Genomic DNA, 18,637 nt, shown 5'->3' on the forward strand with positions numbered 1-18,637 from the left:
TGTGTTACTTTACTAGTTACTTGGAAAAAAGTAAGTTGATTAAGTAACTTGCGTTACTTGTAATGCGCCACCCCCAACACTGATTATAAGACTATACTTTCTTGTATATTACATCGAAATTTCAGAAATGTGACTGAAAACCAGTCTTAAGTAGCATGGGTATATTTGTAGGAATAGCCAAAAATACATTGTATGGGTTAAAATTATTGATTTTTCTTTTATGTCAAAAAGTTATTAGGATATTAAGTAAAGATCATGTTCCATGGAGATATTTAGTAAATTTCCTTGTGTAAATATATCAAAACTTAATTTTTGATTGGTAGTATGCATTGCTAAGAACTTAATTTGGACAACTTTAAAGCCGATTTTCTCAATATTTTGATTTTTTTTTTTGTTTTTTTTTGTTTTTTGTTTTTCTCCAAATTCCAGATTTTGTAATAGTTGTGTCTCGGCCAAATATTGTCCTATCCTAACAAACCATACATCAATGGAAAGCTGATTTATCACTGGTTATGACTGGTTCTGTGTGTTCCAGGGGTCACAAATGTAGATAACACTGTTGCATGAGTATTTCTAATACAACGGCTGAGGAAATGATGTCAAAATTGACATCCTTTTGTCTTCTGACCACTGTAATCAGTCTGTTGATATTTTTGCCTCTTTTAGAAAGCCATAGAATCACTATCATGGATTTTTTTTTTTTTTTCTTTTGCTATTGGAGCAAAAACAGAAAATGTTGCTTACTGAAAGTTCCCATTGTGAAACAATTGGCTAGGTGCACATTTACTACTTTACTACTTTGCTTAACCATTCAAGATGGACAAATCCTTTGTCAGCAAGCAGAAACCAATTTTGTAATTTCCTCTGAATCTTGAGCATAGAGCTTTTTGTCAGGAAACCTGATGTCTCAACTTGTAAGACAAAATTGCTTTTGCGTGATAGAATAATCAGTGAGAAAATATAAAAATTAATTGTTTTAGATTTGGGTTGTGACTCCTTGAATCAAAATAGCATCTAATTGTGAGATGCCCAAGATTTCCACTCATAGTTATCGGACACTTTCAGTTGTGGAATAATAAATCCGTTATTTATTATTCATGGTTCATGTTGCTAGCAGAAGATTTTAACCAAAGTGTCTTACAAATGAGATACACAAGCAATTTGTCACAGAGGCAACAATATTTATAGTATACAGTGTCAGGTTTAGTATAAAGCTACAGTAATAAACAAGCTAGAGCAAAGGTGAAATGCAGAAAAAGAAGAGATTTGTGTGTGTGTGCTAAGTGTGTATATAAAATTCAAGGCCAGTTCTTAGCAGTTCGCTAGAGCACACTGTGAACATCCTCTCATTTTCTTCATTTTTTTTTGCCCTGCAGGAGGAGTACACTCAGGCTCCACCATCCAGGCCATTCAGGGGGCTTCTCTTCCAGGACTCTCGTCCCAGCCGGCCTCGCTGGTCAGCGCCCCCTTCCCTGTAGAAGACGAGCAGCACAGTCAACCAATCAGCCAGCAGGGCCTGCACTACCTCCACTCGGCCTACAGAGTCGGTAAGGACGCCTGATTTCTAATTACATAGAACCTTTAGGGCATGGCTTGCCTGTCCTTATGTTGCTGTTTTGCACCCATTAGGATCCATCTGGTCCTGAATTGTGGTGATTAATTATCAAGAGAGGTGAGGGAGAGATCGGTTGAGTCCATGTTGCAGGACTGACAAAGAACTCTCACAGTGAGAAATATTAATTAAGGCATGATTTCCGTTTTATCAGTACTCATAAGTCCTGGAGATTAGGACGTTGGGTGCATGTGTCAATTTAATACATGAGCAGTACAGTGGCGTGCAGAACAAAGTGTTGATGGTGAAATCTTCCTGTCCTCATTTAGGCATGCTGGCGTTGGAGATGTTGGGAAGAAGGGCCCACAACGATCATCCGAACAACTTTTCCCGTAGCCCCCCGTACACCGAAGACGTCAAATGGCTGTTGGGCCTGGCTGCGCGTCTTGGTATGCCCACATATCTTTGCAATATGTCTTCTAGGAAAGACTAGTTTTCTAAAGTCCTGTTTCATTTCCTGTTAGCTGGAAATAGACTGTAAATAATGTGTTGGCAGTTTACCTTGCCTTCAGCGGACAAGAGAGGAGAGGTGATTCAACAGCAAGTCTCCAGCAGAGTTATTGACATCCTCATGACTTTCCTCTTACTCTGAGCTTTATCCCATGCTGATCACAGCATGTTGCCCGCTTTCATGGACTTAAATGTTACAATTGAAAATGTAGAAGCATCAGGTTGGGCATCTTATGAAATGACAAGTTTATATCTCGTTGCTTTGCTAATGGTCCCCACTGGAGTGCGTGAATAGCTTAAGCAGATGGTAATGACATAGACCTGCACTTGCTTCCTTTAAATACTTTAGTTTTATTTGCCAAGCATAAACTAGTACAGACTGTGTGAGTGAACTGACAGCAATTTCCCCTCCATTATCACTCCACAAGCTCTCCGACTTTCAGAAATCACACTTTTTGCTCCAGATGCTTCACTTACTCTGGTCTGGAACATAAATGTGTGGTGGAAAATAAAAGTTAGTTTTTAATACTAAATGTCAGCACACTTAAATCACAACTTGACAAATTAAATTACAGGGCTGTTGATTTATCAGAATATGTGATGGTGTAATTTTGTTAATGGCACAGTATGTAAGATTTTTTTATTAATAAATCCAAAACCCACTAGAACAGTGTTATATATTTTTCTGAATTGTGTGCTTACATTAACCCAAATGTTTCCAAGATTGTTAAAATCCAGAGAAATAAGCAATTTTAACTAGTGTAACGGGCCGTGTCCTTGCGTCGCCTTTTGCATAGATTTTCTGGTTTCGTGAAAAACATGGAAACCCCAAAGACACTTTAATATGTTACGCATTTTATTAGACAGGTGATGAACGCACAGAGTAGCATTATAACACTTCAACACAATCAAATGTATCTAGTATGATAAAACAGCTCGACTGTGGCATAATTAAAGCTCCACTGCTTTTAAGCTGTGTATCGCGCTCGTCCTTCATTAGCAATCACTTCAGTGTCTTTTCGCTTCCACGACTTTCAGCCCCACCATGCATCATACAATGGTGACCTTAATAAGTCTTTAATAAATTAGCTTATTCATGGACCCGATGGACTGCATCGGCTGTGGGGATGAAGACTACAGCTCCCATGATTCCACACTCAGTCACAGCATCATCAAACTAGGCCTTTGGTTCTTTGTTTGTTTTGAATATGCGCCCTCTAGCTGCAAAAACTTACATAATGTGCCTTTAATGCTTTTAGTTCCAAGATTATTAAATTGAAACACATCATTTCTAATTTATCTTTTTATTTGAACATTTTTTTGTTTTATTTTTGCATTGAAATGCAGAGAATATTATTACAGGTTTTTTACAAGCAACATTTTAATGTATTTGGATTTAATCATACTTTCAGCCCACAGCCTTTAGTAAAGTTTGCATTTTGGCCTTTTAATATTTTCTCAAACTGCATCGAAATGCAAATGTAATACGACAGTATACGTTTAATTATATTATAAAACAACTTACCTCACGTTTTATGGATGTAATCTATAAAGACGCAGTCTTCCTCAGTTGTTTGCATTAACATTTCTACCACTTTAATGTGTTTAACTTGCAGGTGATATTTCACTTCCTGAGCTTTGATGATAATTACATTTCACCATACAAAGAAACAAATCACTTTTCCACTATAAAATATCCAGTCTGGATTTGATTTATGAATAAATTATTCATAAAGATGGTCATTCTCAAATTTACTGAGGTGTTATGCCATAGATGCAATCCCAAGATGTTCTGTCTTGGACTAGGGAAAGCAATGCACCGATGAGCAATTGAAATACATTGATGTACATTGATAGTGCTTTTTGCACTGATAATCAGAATAATTAATTCTAATTAAATTAAAAGAAACTTAAGAATTAAAAAAAGAACACAATGCATTAGAGATTAATTTCATGTTTTCTTATTCTTCTCCCTCAGGTGTGAACCACGTGTACCAGTTTTGTGTGGGGGCCGCGAAAGGTGTTCTTAGTCCGTTTGTCCTGCAGGAGATCATTATGGAGGCTCTGCAGAGGTTAAACCCTGCACATATCCACGCACACCTCCGCACTCCTGCCTTTCACCAACTCGTGCAGCGCTGCCAACAGGCCTACTTACAGGTACAGACTCACAAATCCCTAAAATCCAGGCTGGAGAACTAATCACGCTGACATTATTACTAATAACATTCCTAATTGGATGAAATACCAAAATAAATCCGTATGCTGATGATAATGACGATCCAGCAGGAGCAACATGTATTCTTCCGCTGACAGAAGCAGTTAAAATTACACTCAAACACACGAGATGATCCGTCACAGCTGACATTTTGCATTGAATGCGGCGCAGCCATCTCAAAGTTCGTTTTCACATTCGTTAGACTTATTTTCAAGTTTCAAGTAGAGAATTTGAGAAGGGTTTTAGAGCATTCGAGTGGTGCCGAGGCTGGATTGTGACGGCGTTGTCGCCCACACTGAATATAAATTGTGCATGAACAATTCTGGAGTGTTAAAGCTAGAGAGGGAAGCCTGAGTCTGTTCACAGGATGGAGCATACTGATGAGAGAGCATCAAACACACTGTGACAGCCCAAAGCCAAGAGCGGCTTCCTAGAGAAGCGGCGCACACATGCTATCTCTCCCTCGCACACACAGACACGCTCTCGCGGTTACCTGCTAGCCGGCTCAGAGGCTTTATTTTGCCATTTCAAAGAGGTTTCAAGTTGTTGCGTGGGCAAACGACGCACGTGTCTGCGCAAGTGGCCGCTTTCGTAGTGGCCTTAAATTTTAAAATGCCCAGATCAAGGTGAGACTACCATATGTCTGCCACTGTAAATCTTTGCAAATGAATGTTGGGTAAATGTGAAAGGGAGACAGTGCCAGCTCTAATCCACTCTCTCCATGCGTGGATAATGAGATGAGGGACCGAGAGGCTGTACTCAAGCAGAAACCTACCCAGACTGTCACTGAGTCATTTCGTACGTCGCTGGTGGGAAATGCACTCCATATGCTGCATGTCCCTATAAACATCCGGGGACTTGACGCTTCATAACCTGTTTACGTTTTATTAAAACAAGTTCAGGTTGGTGTCATCCAGTAGAGAGAATATTCATGAATTTATCATGTCGCCCATGTTTAACCACAGAAAGATCAAAAAGGCATGACCGTAATGAAATGTTGTTGAAAGAGGAGTAAACACTTTTAGAGCTACGAACTAAACTGAACTTGAAACCCTAGAGCAAAGCAACATTTATTTAGTTATTTATTAAGTATAAATTCTTGTATTTATGTATTCATCAGCTTGGAAACTAAAAGCGTGAATATGAAATATTGATCTGAGTTTGTTAAATTGTTTTATCTTGTAGAAGCTTGAAGCTGCTGCTAAGAAAAGTAGTTAGTTACTCCATAAAAAATGGCCCTAGCAACAATACAAACAATAAACAATATTAATTTGTTGTTATCTGCAGTTGAAGTAACTTATCTACCTTTGTTAAATTCTCCTTCATCCAGCTTTCATCTCTGAAAAGCTGTTTTTTCTATTCGTTCCAGCGACAACAAAAATTTGATCTTTCATTTAAAATTTAATGTGGTGTTTTTCCTTTAAAACTGTTTTTTTTTTTTTTTTTTCCCTTGAATATCTTGTTTCTAGCCTTTTATGGGTTAAAATGGTGATGGGGGAAAAATATGAGATGATGGCAATGAATTGTATTTCAGTGGGTTTTGAATTGCTCGCAAAACTTTAAAGTTCTTCCTAGAAATGTTATGTGAGCAAACACATTTTGTCAAGGAAACGTAAGAAGTACAGACATTTAAATTTTTCCTTTCTTTCTTTTTTGTTGCTTAATCTTCTTGTTGAACTTTTATAATAATAATAGGATACAGGAGAAAAGAAATTTACACACTAAAAATGATAGTGTAGATCAGTTATGTATAGAATAAGCTTTGAATCTGAAAAAAGTAAAAGTAAAAAAACTTCAGCAAACAAAACATTATAAATATAAATTACACTACCAGTCAAACTTTTTGGACCGTAAGATTTCAGGCTCACCAAGCCTGCATTTATTTGATCCAAAGTATAGCAAAAACTGTAAAATTTTGAAATATTTTTACTATTTAAAATAACTCTTTTCTATTTGAATATATTTTAAAATATAATTTATTCCTGTAATTTCAAAGCTGGATTTTTAGCATCATTACTTCAGTCACATAATTGATTTAAGCACACATGTTGATTTGAAACTCAAAAAACATTTATTATTATGTTGAAAACATTATGTAGAATTTGTTTCAGGTTTCTTTGATGAATAGAAAGTTCAGAAGAACAGCATTTATCTGAAAGTCTTTTGGAACATCATAAACGTCTATACCATCACTTTTGATCAATTGAAAGCCTCCTTGCTAAATAAAAGTATTAATTTCTATAATTTCTTCCAAGTTTTGAATGGTATAGTGTACAATGTTACAAAAGCTTTTTATTTCAGATAAATGTTGAGCTGTTGCTGTACTTTGGAACAAATAAATGCAGGCTTGGTGAACAGAAGAGACTTCTTTAAAAAACATTAAAAATCTTACTGTGCAAAAACTTTTGACTGGTACTGTATGTACAAACAACGCACATACTTGTGCTTAATACACTTTTGATCAAAATCAAGCCATGATTATAAGGACATCCTAATGATCAGGTTAACAGGAATTTACATGATCAAAAGTAATAAAAGTGTCCCAAATTTCAGAAAATGTGCCCGTATAGCTCCATCTCATTTTTCCCCACCAGAACTTTTGTGTTTCCCTGAGAAGCTGTGTGTAGTTATCTTTTGTGACATTTTTTACATTGTCAGTGTTGAAAACAGTTGTGCAGCTTAATATTTTTGTGAAAACACTTTTTTTTCAGGATTCTTTGATGAATAGAAAGTTAAAAAAACAGCATTTATTTGCAGAAACTAAGAAACGTTTTTACAGTTTATCTGGGCTGTGCAACAGTTTTGTGAGCAAACGCAAATGCATTAACAATTTTTCCAGTCAAAACTATTCCGTAACTAAAATGCAGAACTAAAATGACCTTGGAACAGTCTCCATTATTGAACGAATGCATGTCCTGCCTGCTTAATTCACTGTCTGTTTATGTTTGTTCCAGTATATCCACCACAGGCTGATCCATCTGACTCCTGCAGACTACGACGACTTTGTGAACATCATCCGAAGTGCCCGTGGGGCGTTTTGCCTGACGCCAGTCGGCATGATGCAGTTCAACGATGTGCTGCAGAACCTAAAGAGGGGCAAACAGACTAAAGAACTATGGCAGAGGATCTCGTTGGAGATGGCCACTTTTTCACCCTGACTGCTCTAGAGACCAGCGGGGACAGAGACGCCCAATCTCCTTCAGCTATCTTCCCCACAGACCACTAACACAGCTCAATCCGACACGCAGCTCTCTCCGTTCCCCTCGATAGGAAGTGTAGCCATGACGACTTCCTGTACAAGCCCACTCACATGACCGAACATTTAGTCTTTCAGGCCCTGAAGTCATGAGAAAGTGGTACTGGGGCGAGTGAATTACTCCAGTCAGTGGGTCCCTCCTTCGTCGAGTTGTTGATCCCAGTGTTGTGTCTGATTTTATTTTTTGTTCTCTCTTTCTCTTTGTTTTTTTTGGTGTGTTCAGTCGAGTAACTTAATGGCTATCTATGTTTTATCTATGTGTCCTAACATCTTCACTGATTTCTATGCTTTGCGATCCCCTGAGTTCATTTAGATGGTTAATACGGGGACAAAGGTTTTCACTTGCTATGTTGATGTTTGGTTCACGTTTAAACAAAACCACTAAATGTCAGACTCATACTGCAACATTCCTCAACCCTGGAGAACAGAGCCTCCATCGGTCATTAAGGATTTCAACGTTGGATAGTGGATGGCATTGTAAACATGAAGAGAATAAAAACAAAACTTTGTTAAAATAATAAAAGAGACATTTATTATGAAACAATAATCAAAGTACGGGTGAGGATTCTTCAATGTTTTTGTTTGATCTTTTGTTTTTAATATTTTGTATAGTGTGGTGTGTCTGCAGAGAGCAGGATGAGGAATGGAAGAATGTTATTGCTGACTGCTCTGCGAGTTCCTTTTTCCGGTCAGATGTTGGTGGCTTGAGCGCTGGAACAGAGAAGTCTGGCTGGACCAGATTACGCAGCTTTAATTTGTCAAATCCAAGACATCAGCGGTGACTTCAGTCGAAAACAATTCGGGCTTCCTGACGTTTAAAATTGGGTTCTTTTATATTTGAATTCCAGCTGTTTCCGACAACGTTAATAGACTTTGGTGTCTGTGCGAATTAATATTTTCAAGGTTTAGTCCAACCACGTAATCTCGTTTTTCTGTTCTCATTTTAAAATGGGTTAACTGCTCCCCTCCGTCTAACGTTAGTTGAGTGGTCTATAAATGTCACTGCCAGATTCCCGTGTTTCCAGCATCGGCCCCAGCTTGGAACTCGCTAGTGGAGAGTGACTGAGTAGAAAATGTACTGTGATATTTTTGTATTCTTCAAGTGTAGCTTGGTTGGAAAAAAAAAAAAAAAAAACATCAAACAAACAAAAAAAAATTCTATATAAATACATATAAATATATAAACTGTGCTGATTGCAAGAGGATGTAATCTAGAATAAATGGGGAAAAGAGAAAACTAAATTGGAACAAAGCAATATTAAAAATGTAGAGTTTACTTAATAAAGATAAATCAAAACACTAATAGAGTTTATCTGTGTCTCTTTATGTGGTTGTAACCATTATATACACTACTGTTCAAAACTGGGGTTGGTCAGTAAAAACTGATTTATTATGAAATGAATTAGTACTGTCAACCGATTAATCGCATCCAAAATACGTTTTTGTTTACATACGTGTGTGTATTGCAGATGCATGGATATATTTAAGAAAAAAAGTTATTTATATATAATATTAATTATATTAATAAAAATATATACACGTAAACAAATATTTTCAAAATACTGTATGTTTATATCTACATAATAAATATACACAGTACATGCATATGTAAACAAAAAACATTTTAAAATTAAACGCGGTTAATCGTTTGAGAGCATTACAAATTATATGTAAAATTAACATTTAAAGTTTTCTCTTTTTATATTATAAAATGTAATTTATTCCTGTGATGGCTAAATGGAATTTTCAACAGCCATTACTCCAGTCTTCAGCGTCGCATGATCATTTACAAATCATTCTAATATTTTGATTTGGTGCATATTCTTAAAAAAAAAAAACAGCTGTGGAATTTTTGTAATGCATTTAAAACAAATATTTTGTAAAACTGTATTTGTCACATTTGATATATCCTAACTAAGTAAAAGTAACCTCATTAAAACCTACCTCGATTTGCAGCAGGGAATCAACGTTGCACCGAGTCACTTTTAATCGCCTGGGGGCGCTAGAAGGTTAAATATCAAAACTGCTGAGATTTTGTGGTCTGTCGAGAATCCGACTGGTTTACATGCGGAACTGACATTCACAAACTAACATTCTTTGCTCATTCAATCACAGTTCGTTTTGGTGCCAAATGAGATTTGTACATGATTTGTGCATTACTACTACATTTAAACTTACAGCAAACAGTGTGCTTTAACAACTTTACAGCAAGTTCAGATAGGACGTACTTAAAAAACACAAATGTGTGTTTTAAAGATAATACACGATAAACTCACACCGGTCCTTGTTTGGGCCCCTACCTGAAAAAAATCATCTCGGAGGTGCACTCTGTTGGAAACAAGTCTTTCGAATTTGACTACAGTGCGGGGGTTTAAACTGGACAAATGTATCGCTTAAAGTGTTTCAACACACGTGTTTTGTTCTACCAACTCTATTTTTTATTTAAACCCCTTCAATACATTCAACCTAAGCTTTACTTTTAAAAACACTTCCAGCTAATGTCATGTGAAAATGTGAGTAGCGAAAGGTTTTCCCCCCATCCGACGGACTATTTTGGTTCGTTCCAGAGTTTTCGGTAGGTAGAGCGTCTCGAGCCAACAGCAGCATCATAGCCGAGTGAAGATGGCGGCTCAGAGAGTGATGCTGTCAAAGAGAGTTTGAGTTCACCGCTCGTTTTTAAACTTATTAAACCTTTGAGGACCCCTTACGGATAGCTGTATCAAAGAAAACTATATCGGTGAGTCATGTTTGGTGTTTTCTTCAAAACAAGCGCGGTTTTGCCTCTTTAGAACTGAAGAAATGCTACGGCTAGCCGCGCTAACCTCGTTCTGAGGAAAAGCGAAGGAGCGACTTCTCAACGTGTTTTAATTTAAAACCCATTTAAATGAACCCACTGCTGTATTTTTTAAAAACAACGACTTTTAGCTCTCTCCGAGCTCGGGTGTTTGTATAAAGACTAGGGTCTGGCTGCTGAACAGACTGTTTGAGCCGCGGTGGAGTTGAGTTTTGCAGTTTAGTGGAAGTTTTGAATAATCACTGATCTTCATCTACACATCCAGCAAGTGTTCACGTAGTATTAATATCTGTACACATACACAAATCAACGCGTTCCTGCTCTTTACGCAGGCTTAATATGGAGTAACAGGGGTCAAAGTGTGTGTGAGCGTGTGCAGGTTTGAGTATCAGAGCAGCTGGGACAAAAGCAAAGCGAGATGCTTGTTGCTTTTAAATGCATGTGTTTCTATAAGACTTTATGAGCAGAATGAGTCTGCGTTGGCACCTTCACGCGGTCCATTGAAAATCCGATCTGCTCTGCCAGCTCATGCCATAGAGACTCGTTTTGGGCAGTAATGAATTTTGCATGGGCTTCAGTCAGTGCTCTGTTCTTTTTTAAAGGTGAGGCGAGAATATCTCGTGTGTCAGCCTGCAGTTGCACAGCTGTGTTGCTTTTAAAAAAATCTCTTTATAATGATAATTCAGTACGTGTTGGTCTAGCTGAACGTTAAGAGAATATGCTGTTGGATTTGTAGTACTTTGAACTGTTTGGGTGTGTGTGTGTGTGTGTGTGTTTGTGTGTGTTTTTCTTTTTTTTTTTTAATTTGGTTGCATGGCGGGTTGTTTGGGTATTTTTGAACATATCTGGATCTTGAGAAAATATGCTTCTGTATTTATGGGTTGTTGACACATAAGCTCTATTTTCATCACCAATATTTTAGTTTAAATTATTTAGGGAATGTGTATCTAATGTATCTTCTCTACCATTTTTAGGGAGTTCTGAAAGTGCAAAAATATTTATTATTTTTCTAATGCTGTTAATGCTAGTGAGACAAGAATTTGCAACATGCCGTTTAAAACCATTTCGGATGTATAACATGTCACAGGACGTGTCAGCTTTCCAAAACAACCCTTGTATGTTTGTGTAGCATGTGTAACATTTCTGTATCATGTATCTGCTTTTTAAATATTGAATGATAAAGAGGATTTCAATCATCATTGAGCATTTTTATATATATTTAATGATCAAATTTGATAACTGATGAAATGTATCTCAGTAACTGAAGTGATTCAGTGATTTTTAAGTAGCTTTAAAACTTAACACACTTCTTGGCTTGTCCTTTTTTGCCCACAAGGAATTTGGAGACATTTTTATGAATGATCCTAAAATGTTTTTCTTTATCCTGAGGCAATTTTGGATTGAAGACTCATAGATCAAGTAGTCAAGCTTTTTACAACCAACAGAGTCTCTTGAGTTTTTGTTTATGTTGCGTAATATGTAAGATTTCTGTGTAATGCATTGTGCTTGTTGAATATTGAATTATAAGACATGATGTTCAGTGATTCTACCAGTCAAAAGTTTTTGAAAAGTAAGATTTTTAATGTTTTTTTTGAAAGAAGTCTCTTTTGCTCACCAAGCCTGCATTTATTTGATCCAAAGTACTGTGAGAAAAAGTAACATTTTGAAATATTTTTACCGCTTAAAATAACTGTTTTCTATTTGAATATATTTTAAAATTTAATTTATTCCTGTGATTTCAAAGCTGAATTTTCAGCATCATTACTCCAGTCACATGATCCTTCAGAAATAATCATTCTAATATTCTGATTTGCTGCTCAAGAAAAAAAAAAAACCATCATTATTATTATTATTATTATGTTGCAAGCAGCCGAGTAGAGATTTTTCAGGTTTCTTTGAATAGAAAGTTCAGAAGAACAGAATTTCTGAAATAGAAATCTTTTGTGACATATTAAATGATGTTAAAGACATTTATAATCAATTTAAAGCATCCCTGCTAAAAAGTATTAATTTCTGTAATTTCTTTCCTAAAAACAAAAAAATACTTTTGCAAGCTATTGAATGGTATAGTATATAATGTTACAAAAGCTTTTTTATTTTAGATAAATTCTGATCTTTGGATCTTTCTATTCATCAAAGAATCCTGAAAAACTGTTTTAAGTATTGATAATAATCATGATACATGTTTCTTGAACAGCAAGTCAGCGTATTAGAATGATTTCTGAAGGATCATTTGACGCTGAAGAATTGAGTAATGATTCAGAAAATTTAGCTTTGATGACAGGAATAACATTTTTTAAAATTAAATTGAATTAAATTTTTAAATATATTCAGAGAGAAAGCAGCTATTTTAAATAGTAAAAATATTTCACAAATTATATTACTGCTTTTGCTGTATTTTGGTTCAAATAAATGCAGGCTTGGTGAGCAGAAGAGAATTCTTAAAAAAAAAAACATTTAAAATATTACTGTTCAAAAACTTTTGACTGGTAGTTTGTAAATTTTGTTAGTGTAATAATTAAAGAGATCGGATAATATATGAAATTTATCTCTGTGACTTGTGATACAGTGATACTTGGGTATATATGTATATATTTATGTATGTGTGTATATATTAGATTGAAGTCTCACAGATCAAGCAATTTGATAATGGCTATAAAAAGCTAGTTTTTACACTGGAGTCTCTTGAGCTTTTGTTTGTCCTCTTTTCTCTTTCTGTTTCTTGTGCAGAGTAAAAGTTTAAAAACAGGACAAATATATGCCATGACATCACCCATAACTCAGTTCACTGTGTCCCCAGGTCCATGACCCAATTATCATTGAATTGTGAGTTGAAGATGAGTTTGGTTCTGTCCCAAGAACATTATAAATGTCTGCGATAATTTGCAAATGAGTGTTGGGCCTGGTGTGGCTCTCATGCTGAGGCTTTTTTTTTTTGGGTGTAACGGAAAGTGGGACAAGACTTGGATTATGTTTCAATAGAGCCAGAGAAGAACCCAGAATCCCATTAGATTAATGACTTCAAATGACCAGGCTCTATTCTTTAGCCTCATCTCCCTAAAGCTGGTATTAATTTCACTCCGGTATCTTAATTGCATTCATATAGTATTTCTCGCTCACTAGTTCAAAATGACCTTTGGAAAGACTGTTTAACTGAACTTGCAGCCTAGGTCTGTCACTTTATGATCACATGAATGTTTTGTCATGTTAGTGTTAGATAAAAACCTTGTTGCATCCACGAAATGCACCTTTTTTGCGTAGATAATGCATAGAAGTGCTGCAGTGCAGTACACTGAGTCTGTCACTTTCCACTAAAGAACAGAACAGAGCAGAATATAGGGGATCTGATTTTTTTTTTCAGTCCGTTTAATCTTCAGGGAGCTGAGTCAGGTCCTGTGCAGCACTGGGAAATCAGAGAGGGATGTCGACACGGAGGGAATTCTGGAGTTTGATCGAGCCATGCAATGAAAGAAGCACTTAAGGAATGCTTGAGGAGATGAAGAGTTCTTCTCTAAACCGGTAGTCATGTAGACAGCAGAAGTGATAATAGCAGTAACACCGTAATAATATGAATCCTGTATTTTTTTTTTTTTTTTCTCCTCAAGAACTGACTGTAAGTGTTAAATGAATTGTTTCAGTGTTGGAGTGAAAATAACTGAGGCCGCTGTACACTCCAATACACTGTAAAAATGATTTTTCAAAATTGTAAATAAAACAAAAGGACTTTTCACACTTGAAAAAGTTAGCCCTGGGTCATTCTAAGCACCCGCAAACGGAATATTGTTTCATGTTTCATGCTGCTTATACCCAGGGTTAACTATTATAGTCTTATTTGCATATTTCGGTGACAGAGTCATTAATTGGACGAGCACAAAAGACAACATGCTTACATAAAGGCTTTAGCGTTGTGCATTCTCATATTATAAACTGTCAACTGTACTATCATTTTTCAGAATGGACTTTGCGGACTATACATCTAAGAATGAAACAGTCTCCACTTTTTCATGCTTTCCATCACCATTTGACCTTTTCCCACCTAAACTCTGAAATGACTGCTTATATGTTAAGCAGTGTTTAAATTAGGGGTCACAATTCCTCAATTAAATTTGAGTACTCGATTATTAAAAAAAAAAAAAAAAAAAAAATTCTCAGTTGCATTTTGCCTGTGTCGATTAACCAACAACCAACAAAGCACTGGCAGTGGTGCTTTATTAGACTTCACATTATTAGACTGTTTTGTAAGGCTGCACGAAATATTCAAACAATTTAAAAATCATAATAAAACAGCGCTATTGTATTGTGAATTCACAAAGGCTGCGATTAAATGAAAAGCAGGGCTTGACAATAAGAAGTGCCCGATGGCCCGGGGCCAGCGTGAAAGACGCTCGGGACAGTTGACGAGTCTGTCACTGGTCCGATCGGGCCACTGCTGTGTCTACACGAAAGTTTATTATTTGGTCAATTAAAATTTCAAGCGATCACATAGAGACGCATCTCTGACGGACAGAGCCTACAGAAGTATGTTAAAATACCCGATTTGACAAGTAACTGTGAAGCTTTAACAATGATTAATCTATATTTATGCAGTGGTGTACAGATGCACCGATCGACCAGACATATTTCAACCAATCTCTGTTCCAGGCTTGCACACGAACTGCTTACAATACATTTTCAAAATGTCATGTGTGTGGAAATATTACGAACTCTTAAAACATTCGTTAACAGAGGCCAGAGACGCCGAAGACGAACACAAAGAGGAAAAAATACTGTAGCAGGTAGAGCAAGGTCACGGTTCACATTGCGCAAAATATTGAAAATATTATCCTAAATATTGAAACAGGGTTTATATGAATGTATCTCTAGGGGGGAACTGACTGTATTAAGAAATGTTTACATGGCATTTTCTTTTCATTTGCCTCTGTATTTAAAGTTGCGTTCATAAGCACGGTGCTGCTTTGTTTACAGCGGAAACCAAGGAAACGCTATATAACGCTATATAAAGTGACACCTGCTGGCAGAGACTAAATTTGCGTTCATTCAGTCCGTCTGCCGTTTTTTCCTAAAGCATCGTTTCATTTGTAATAAATCATTTTTGAACAAACAAATAATGTTTGAACTTTATATTTGTTAGGCTGGTAGGTTTTGCTATGATATCGAAGTTGGAATCGAGAATTGTACAGTTTAATTGGTATGTAAAATTTAGATGTCATATAAGCTTATTTATTAAAATAAAAAGATAACACGAATCAAAAACAATGATAACAGCAACTATTTTTGTTTTTTTGTGGCAGGGCCAGTAAAAATTTTGACCGGGCAAGTAAAAATGTTAACCACTTTAGAAAAAAAAAGTTAATTGCCCTGAAAAGTAAATAATTTATAATCCTACGCCAAAACAGGAGAATGCATCATCTTTCTAAATATGCTAACTGTTCATCACGACTTCAAATTAAGTTTAAACCCTTGCTCTGAGTTTGCATGTTTTGATGTCCATGTTTATCTTTAAGAAATGACAGTGGCTGTAGCATTTCTGAAATGAAATGGCCAAAAATTAAAGATAACATGGATGTTGGAGTTAAATGTGGTTTAGTCTGTATTAAACAAGGATTAGATCGTGCTGCGTGTAAAAACAAACAAACAAACAAACAAACAAACAAAAAAACAAGTCTTTTGATATAATACATAATGAACATGATAATGATTATATTGTGTTATTAAATTTGGCATTTTCATGTGTTGGTTATATGATTACTTGCTTTTGATATATATTTTTTAAATTAATTATTATTGCCTCATTGCTATTATATATGTATTTTAAGTTATTTAAAGTCTATTGTTTGCTTAGGTCTATTTTTATTGCTACGGGAAAAAAAAAAAACGGAAATACTCGATTAATTGTCAGAATAATCATTGTTATCAATGATTAACGTTAGTGAAAAATGTGACAAATTTTACATTTAATATCTTAATTGCAGTTTCTTTGTAATTATTTGTGAAATTTACTGGCAATTTCTGAGTGATAAATTGTTTCTACACCGAATATTTTTTGTGTACAGATTTTTTTTTCTTTTTTCCAACATTTAAGCTACTGAGATGTTTACTTGCAGTCTATAGTTGTCAGTTTAGTATGTTTGAAAGACTTTTGTTGTAGCTTTGATCGGATACGCTGACTGAAGCCCTGAGAACGAGCCCAGAGCGGTCTGCTGAAATAGTCTGCTTCATGTACCCATGCAGAGCCTCTTTTAGCCCTCACTTCACTGAGTCAAGAGGCAGAGGCAAACGAACGATCATCCAGTCTTCCTCTGGTCTTTAACAGCAGATCCGTATGCTGAGCCTAAATAGCTCTTGTTATTAATAAAAAAAAAGGATGCTGCAGGGATCGTTGCATGGCAGGGGTCAAGAGGTGCAAGTATTAATGGCATGCTAGTTTAATATCAGATCAGTTCTGAGCTGATTGCCAGCCCAGCAGAGATATAAGTGTCCTTCATCTACAAGCCTGTGGGGCTTCAATTAGCTTTGTGTTATCTTCACAGGTTATGGCATTGAAGAGAGCAATCTTTTTTTTTTTTTTTTTTATCTAGTGGATGATGAATTATGAATGGTTATAATTTAAGAGTGGGAGTTTGTGGCTCTTTTCACAGGCGTAGACTAAGATTCTTTTGGATACGCAGAGCTATTATTTATGAATATGGATTTGTTGCTCGATCAGACCTTTTGACAAAGGCTGTTTTTAGGCTATATGCTTGAGAACTCTTTGTTTCTCTTTACCTGTTTACACACCTCTCTAAAACAGTTGCATTATTTTTTTCCCCCTAGCTTCCTTTATGTATTTCTGTTTATCTGCCAATTGCCAGCAAATCTCACCTGGTTTGAACCCCATTAGATGGATTCTTTCTACATGCCACAAGATATTATGTCTCCTCCTAACTCGATCTATCTGTCCGCACAGCTGTGGATTACAAAAAATTGCATCGCCTTTCTGTCTGTTTATTTTTTTGTTGAAGTTTCTCCAGGGATAAGATTGGGTGTGACTAATTGAATAGCTGCGCAGGGTAAGCACAATTCTCCTCTCCTGAATGTTAGCCTCATTCGCCTGGTGCTGATTCACAGGTGAGGGGGTTGTGTGGCGTTTCATTTAAACTTGATAATCAGGAAGGCCTTGTGCTGGACGCACATTATCAAGCTGCCCTTCTGGAGAGAAACCTTTGTCAGAGAGGTGATCTCCATACGGCCTGTCTCCGGTGGTTATATTATTGCCAGAAAACATTCTTACTTATTCTTACTTTTGATTTTGACAGTTTTCGGCTTTCGAGTGCTGTGAGAAGTCAAACTAACTTGACTCAGTTAACACCGATTTTTAATAACAGGTTTTTTTTGGCTTAAATGCTGTAGACCAGACCTGGTGCACTTTGAGAGATCAAAATTAAAAGATGCAACCTATTTTTAGTGTCTAAGTCAAACCGAGTAAAATGTCAATGCGTTGTCTTGCATTGTACTTGGATTAAAAGTGGATTCAGTGACAGCAATAGTGTCTCAATCTAAATTGCATTTATATTTAAGCCTAATAATACTTTTATATCATTAGTTGCAGTAGCAGTACGAAGTAGTATTATCACTAAGATGGTAAATATTACTATTGTAATACAACTGAACAGAAAAATATAAATATTTTATAATACATATATTTTTTAATTTTACAATAGGAAAATTACTGCACTTTTAATTTCTTTACTTGAGAAAGGTAATCCCTTGAATCCCTTGTTATTTTGGCAGAATCCTGCTGTTTCAGTGAACACAGGTTTACAAGTGTGTCTCATTACAAAACTGGTGAAATACTGTAATTATCTGTCCACAAAAATGTTGAAAATTATGCAGATGTGAAAATAATGCAAAACTGGTGCCTGTTGCATTCCCAGATGCACATTAAACTCACAGCATATGGAGAGATAGAGTTTGTTGCTGTGAAACATGCAACACTTTGAAACATAGTGCTTTTGCTTTTAGTTCGTTTGACAGATTTTTTTTTGACAAAGCATTGGAACAAAACACAACATCAAAGACATTTTATATTATTACGTGATGTGTAAAAGTATTTTAGGTTCATAACGAAGCTGGCAGGACAGAGGAGACTGTGGCAGAGTATAGGTAATTATTGGAAAACACTGGAAAGGTTCCTTGAGGAACCCAAAAAGGTTAAAAAGTTGCATGCATGTTAAAGGTTGTTTGTAGAATCATGTTTTCCAACAAAAGATCTTTATTTTGATGTGTAGATGACCACTACTGCGTTGGTACTGGTTCAAGTCAGTGTGTTTT

General features: G+C 36.0%; 2 protein-coding genes across 5 annotated transcripts in view; both read left to right on the forward strand.

Moving 5' to 3' along the window:
* The window catches only part of zswim8 (zinc finger, SWIM-type containing 8), a 42,295-nt gene extending 33,601 nt beyond the window's left edge, over window positions 1-8,694 (forward strand). For 2 of the 3 annotated variants that reach the window (XM_051125733.1, XM_051125734.1), the window contains exons 23-26: window positions 1,377-1,547; window positions 1,882-2,001; window positions 4,041-4,219; window positions 7,232-8,694. In XM_051125733.1, coding sequence (XP_050981690.1) covers window positions 1,377-1,547; window positions 1,882-2,001; window positions 4,041-4,219; window positions 7,232-7,435 — 674 coding nt within the window. In that variant the 3' untranslated portion in view covers window positions 7,436-8,694. Of the gene's footprint in view, window positions 1-1,376; window positions 1,548-1,629; window positions 1,672-1,881; window positions 2,002-4,040; window positions 4,220-7,231 lie in introns of those variants that run through there. The other variant, XM_051125735.1, reaches the window with a different exon arrangement.
* A 1,436-nt stretch (window positions 8,695-10,130) lies between these two features.
* ndst2a (N-deacetylase/N-sulfotransferase (heparan glucosaminyl) 2a) overlaps window positions 10,131-18,637 on the forward strand; it is a 142,373-nt gene continuing 133,866 nt past the window's right edge. For both annotated transcript variants that reach the window (XM_051125621.1, XM_051125619.1), the window contains exon 1: window positions 10,131-10,270. The gene's annotated coding sequence lies outside the window, so the exon portion shown is untranslated. The remainder of the gene's footprint in view (window positions 10,271-18,637) is intronic.

The sequence above is a fragment of the Labeo rohita genome, chromosome 13, assembly GCF_022985175.1.
Source record: "Labeo rohita strain BAU-BD-2019 chromosome 13, IGBB_LRoh.1.0, whole genome shotgun sequence".
Taxonomy (NCBI): Eukaryota; Metazoa; Chordata; class Actinopteri; order Cypriniformes; family Cyprinidae; genus Labeo; species Labeo rohita.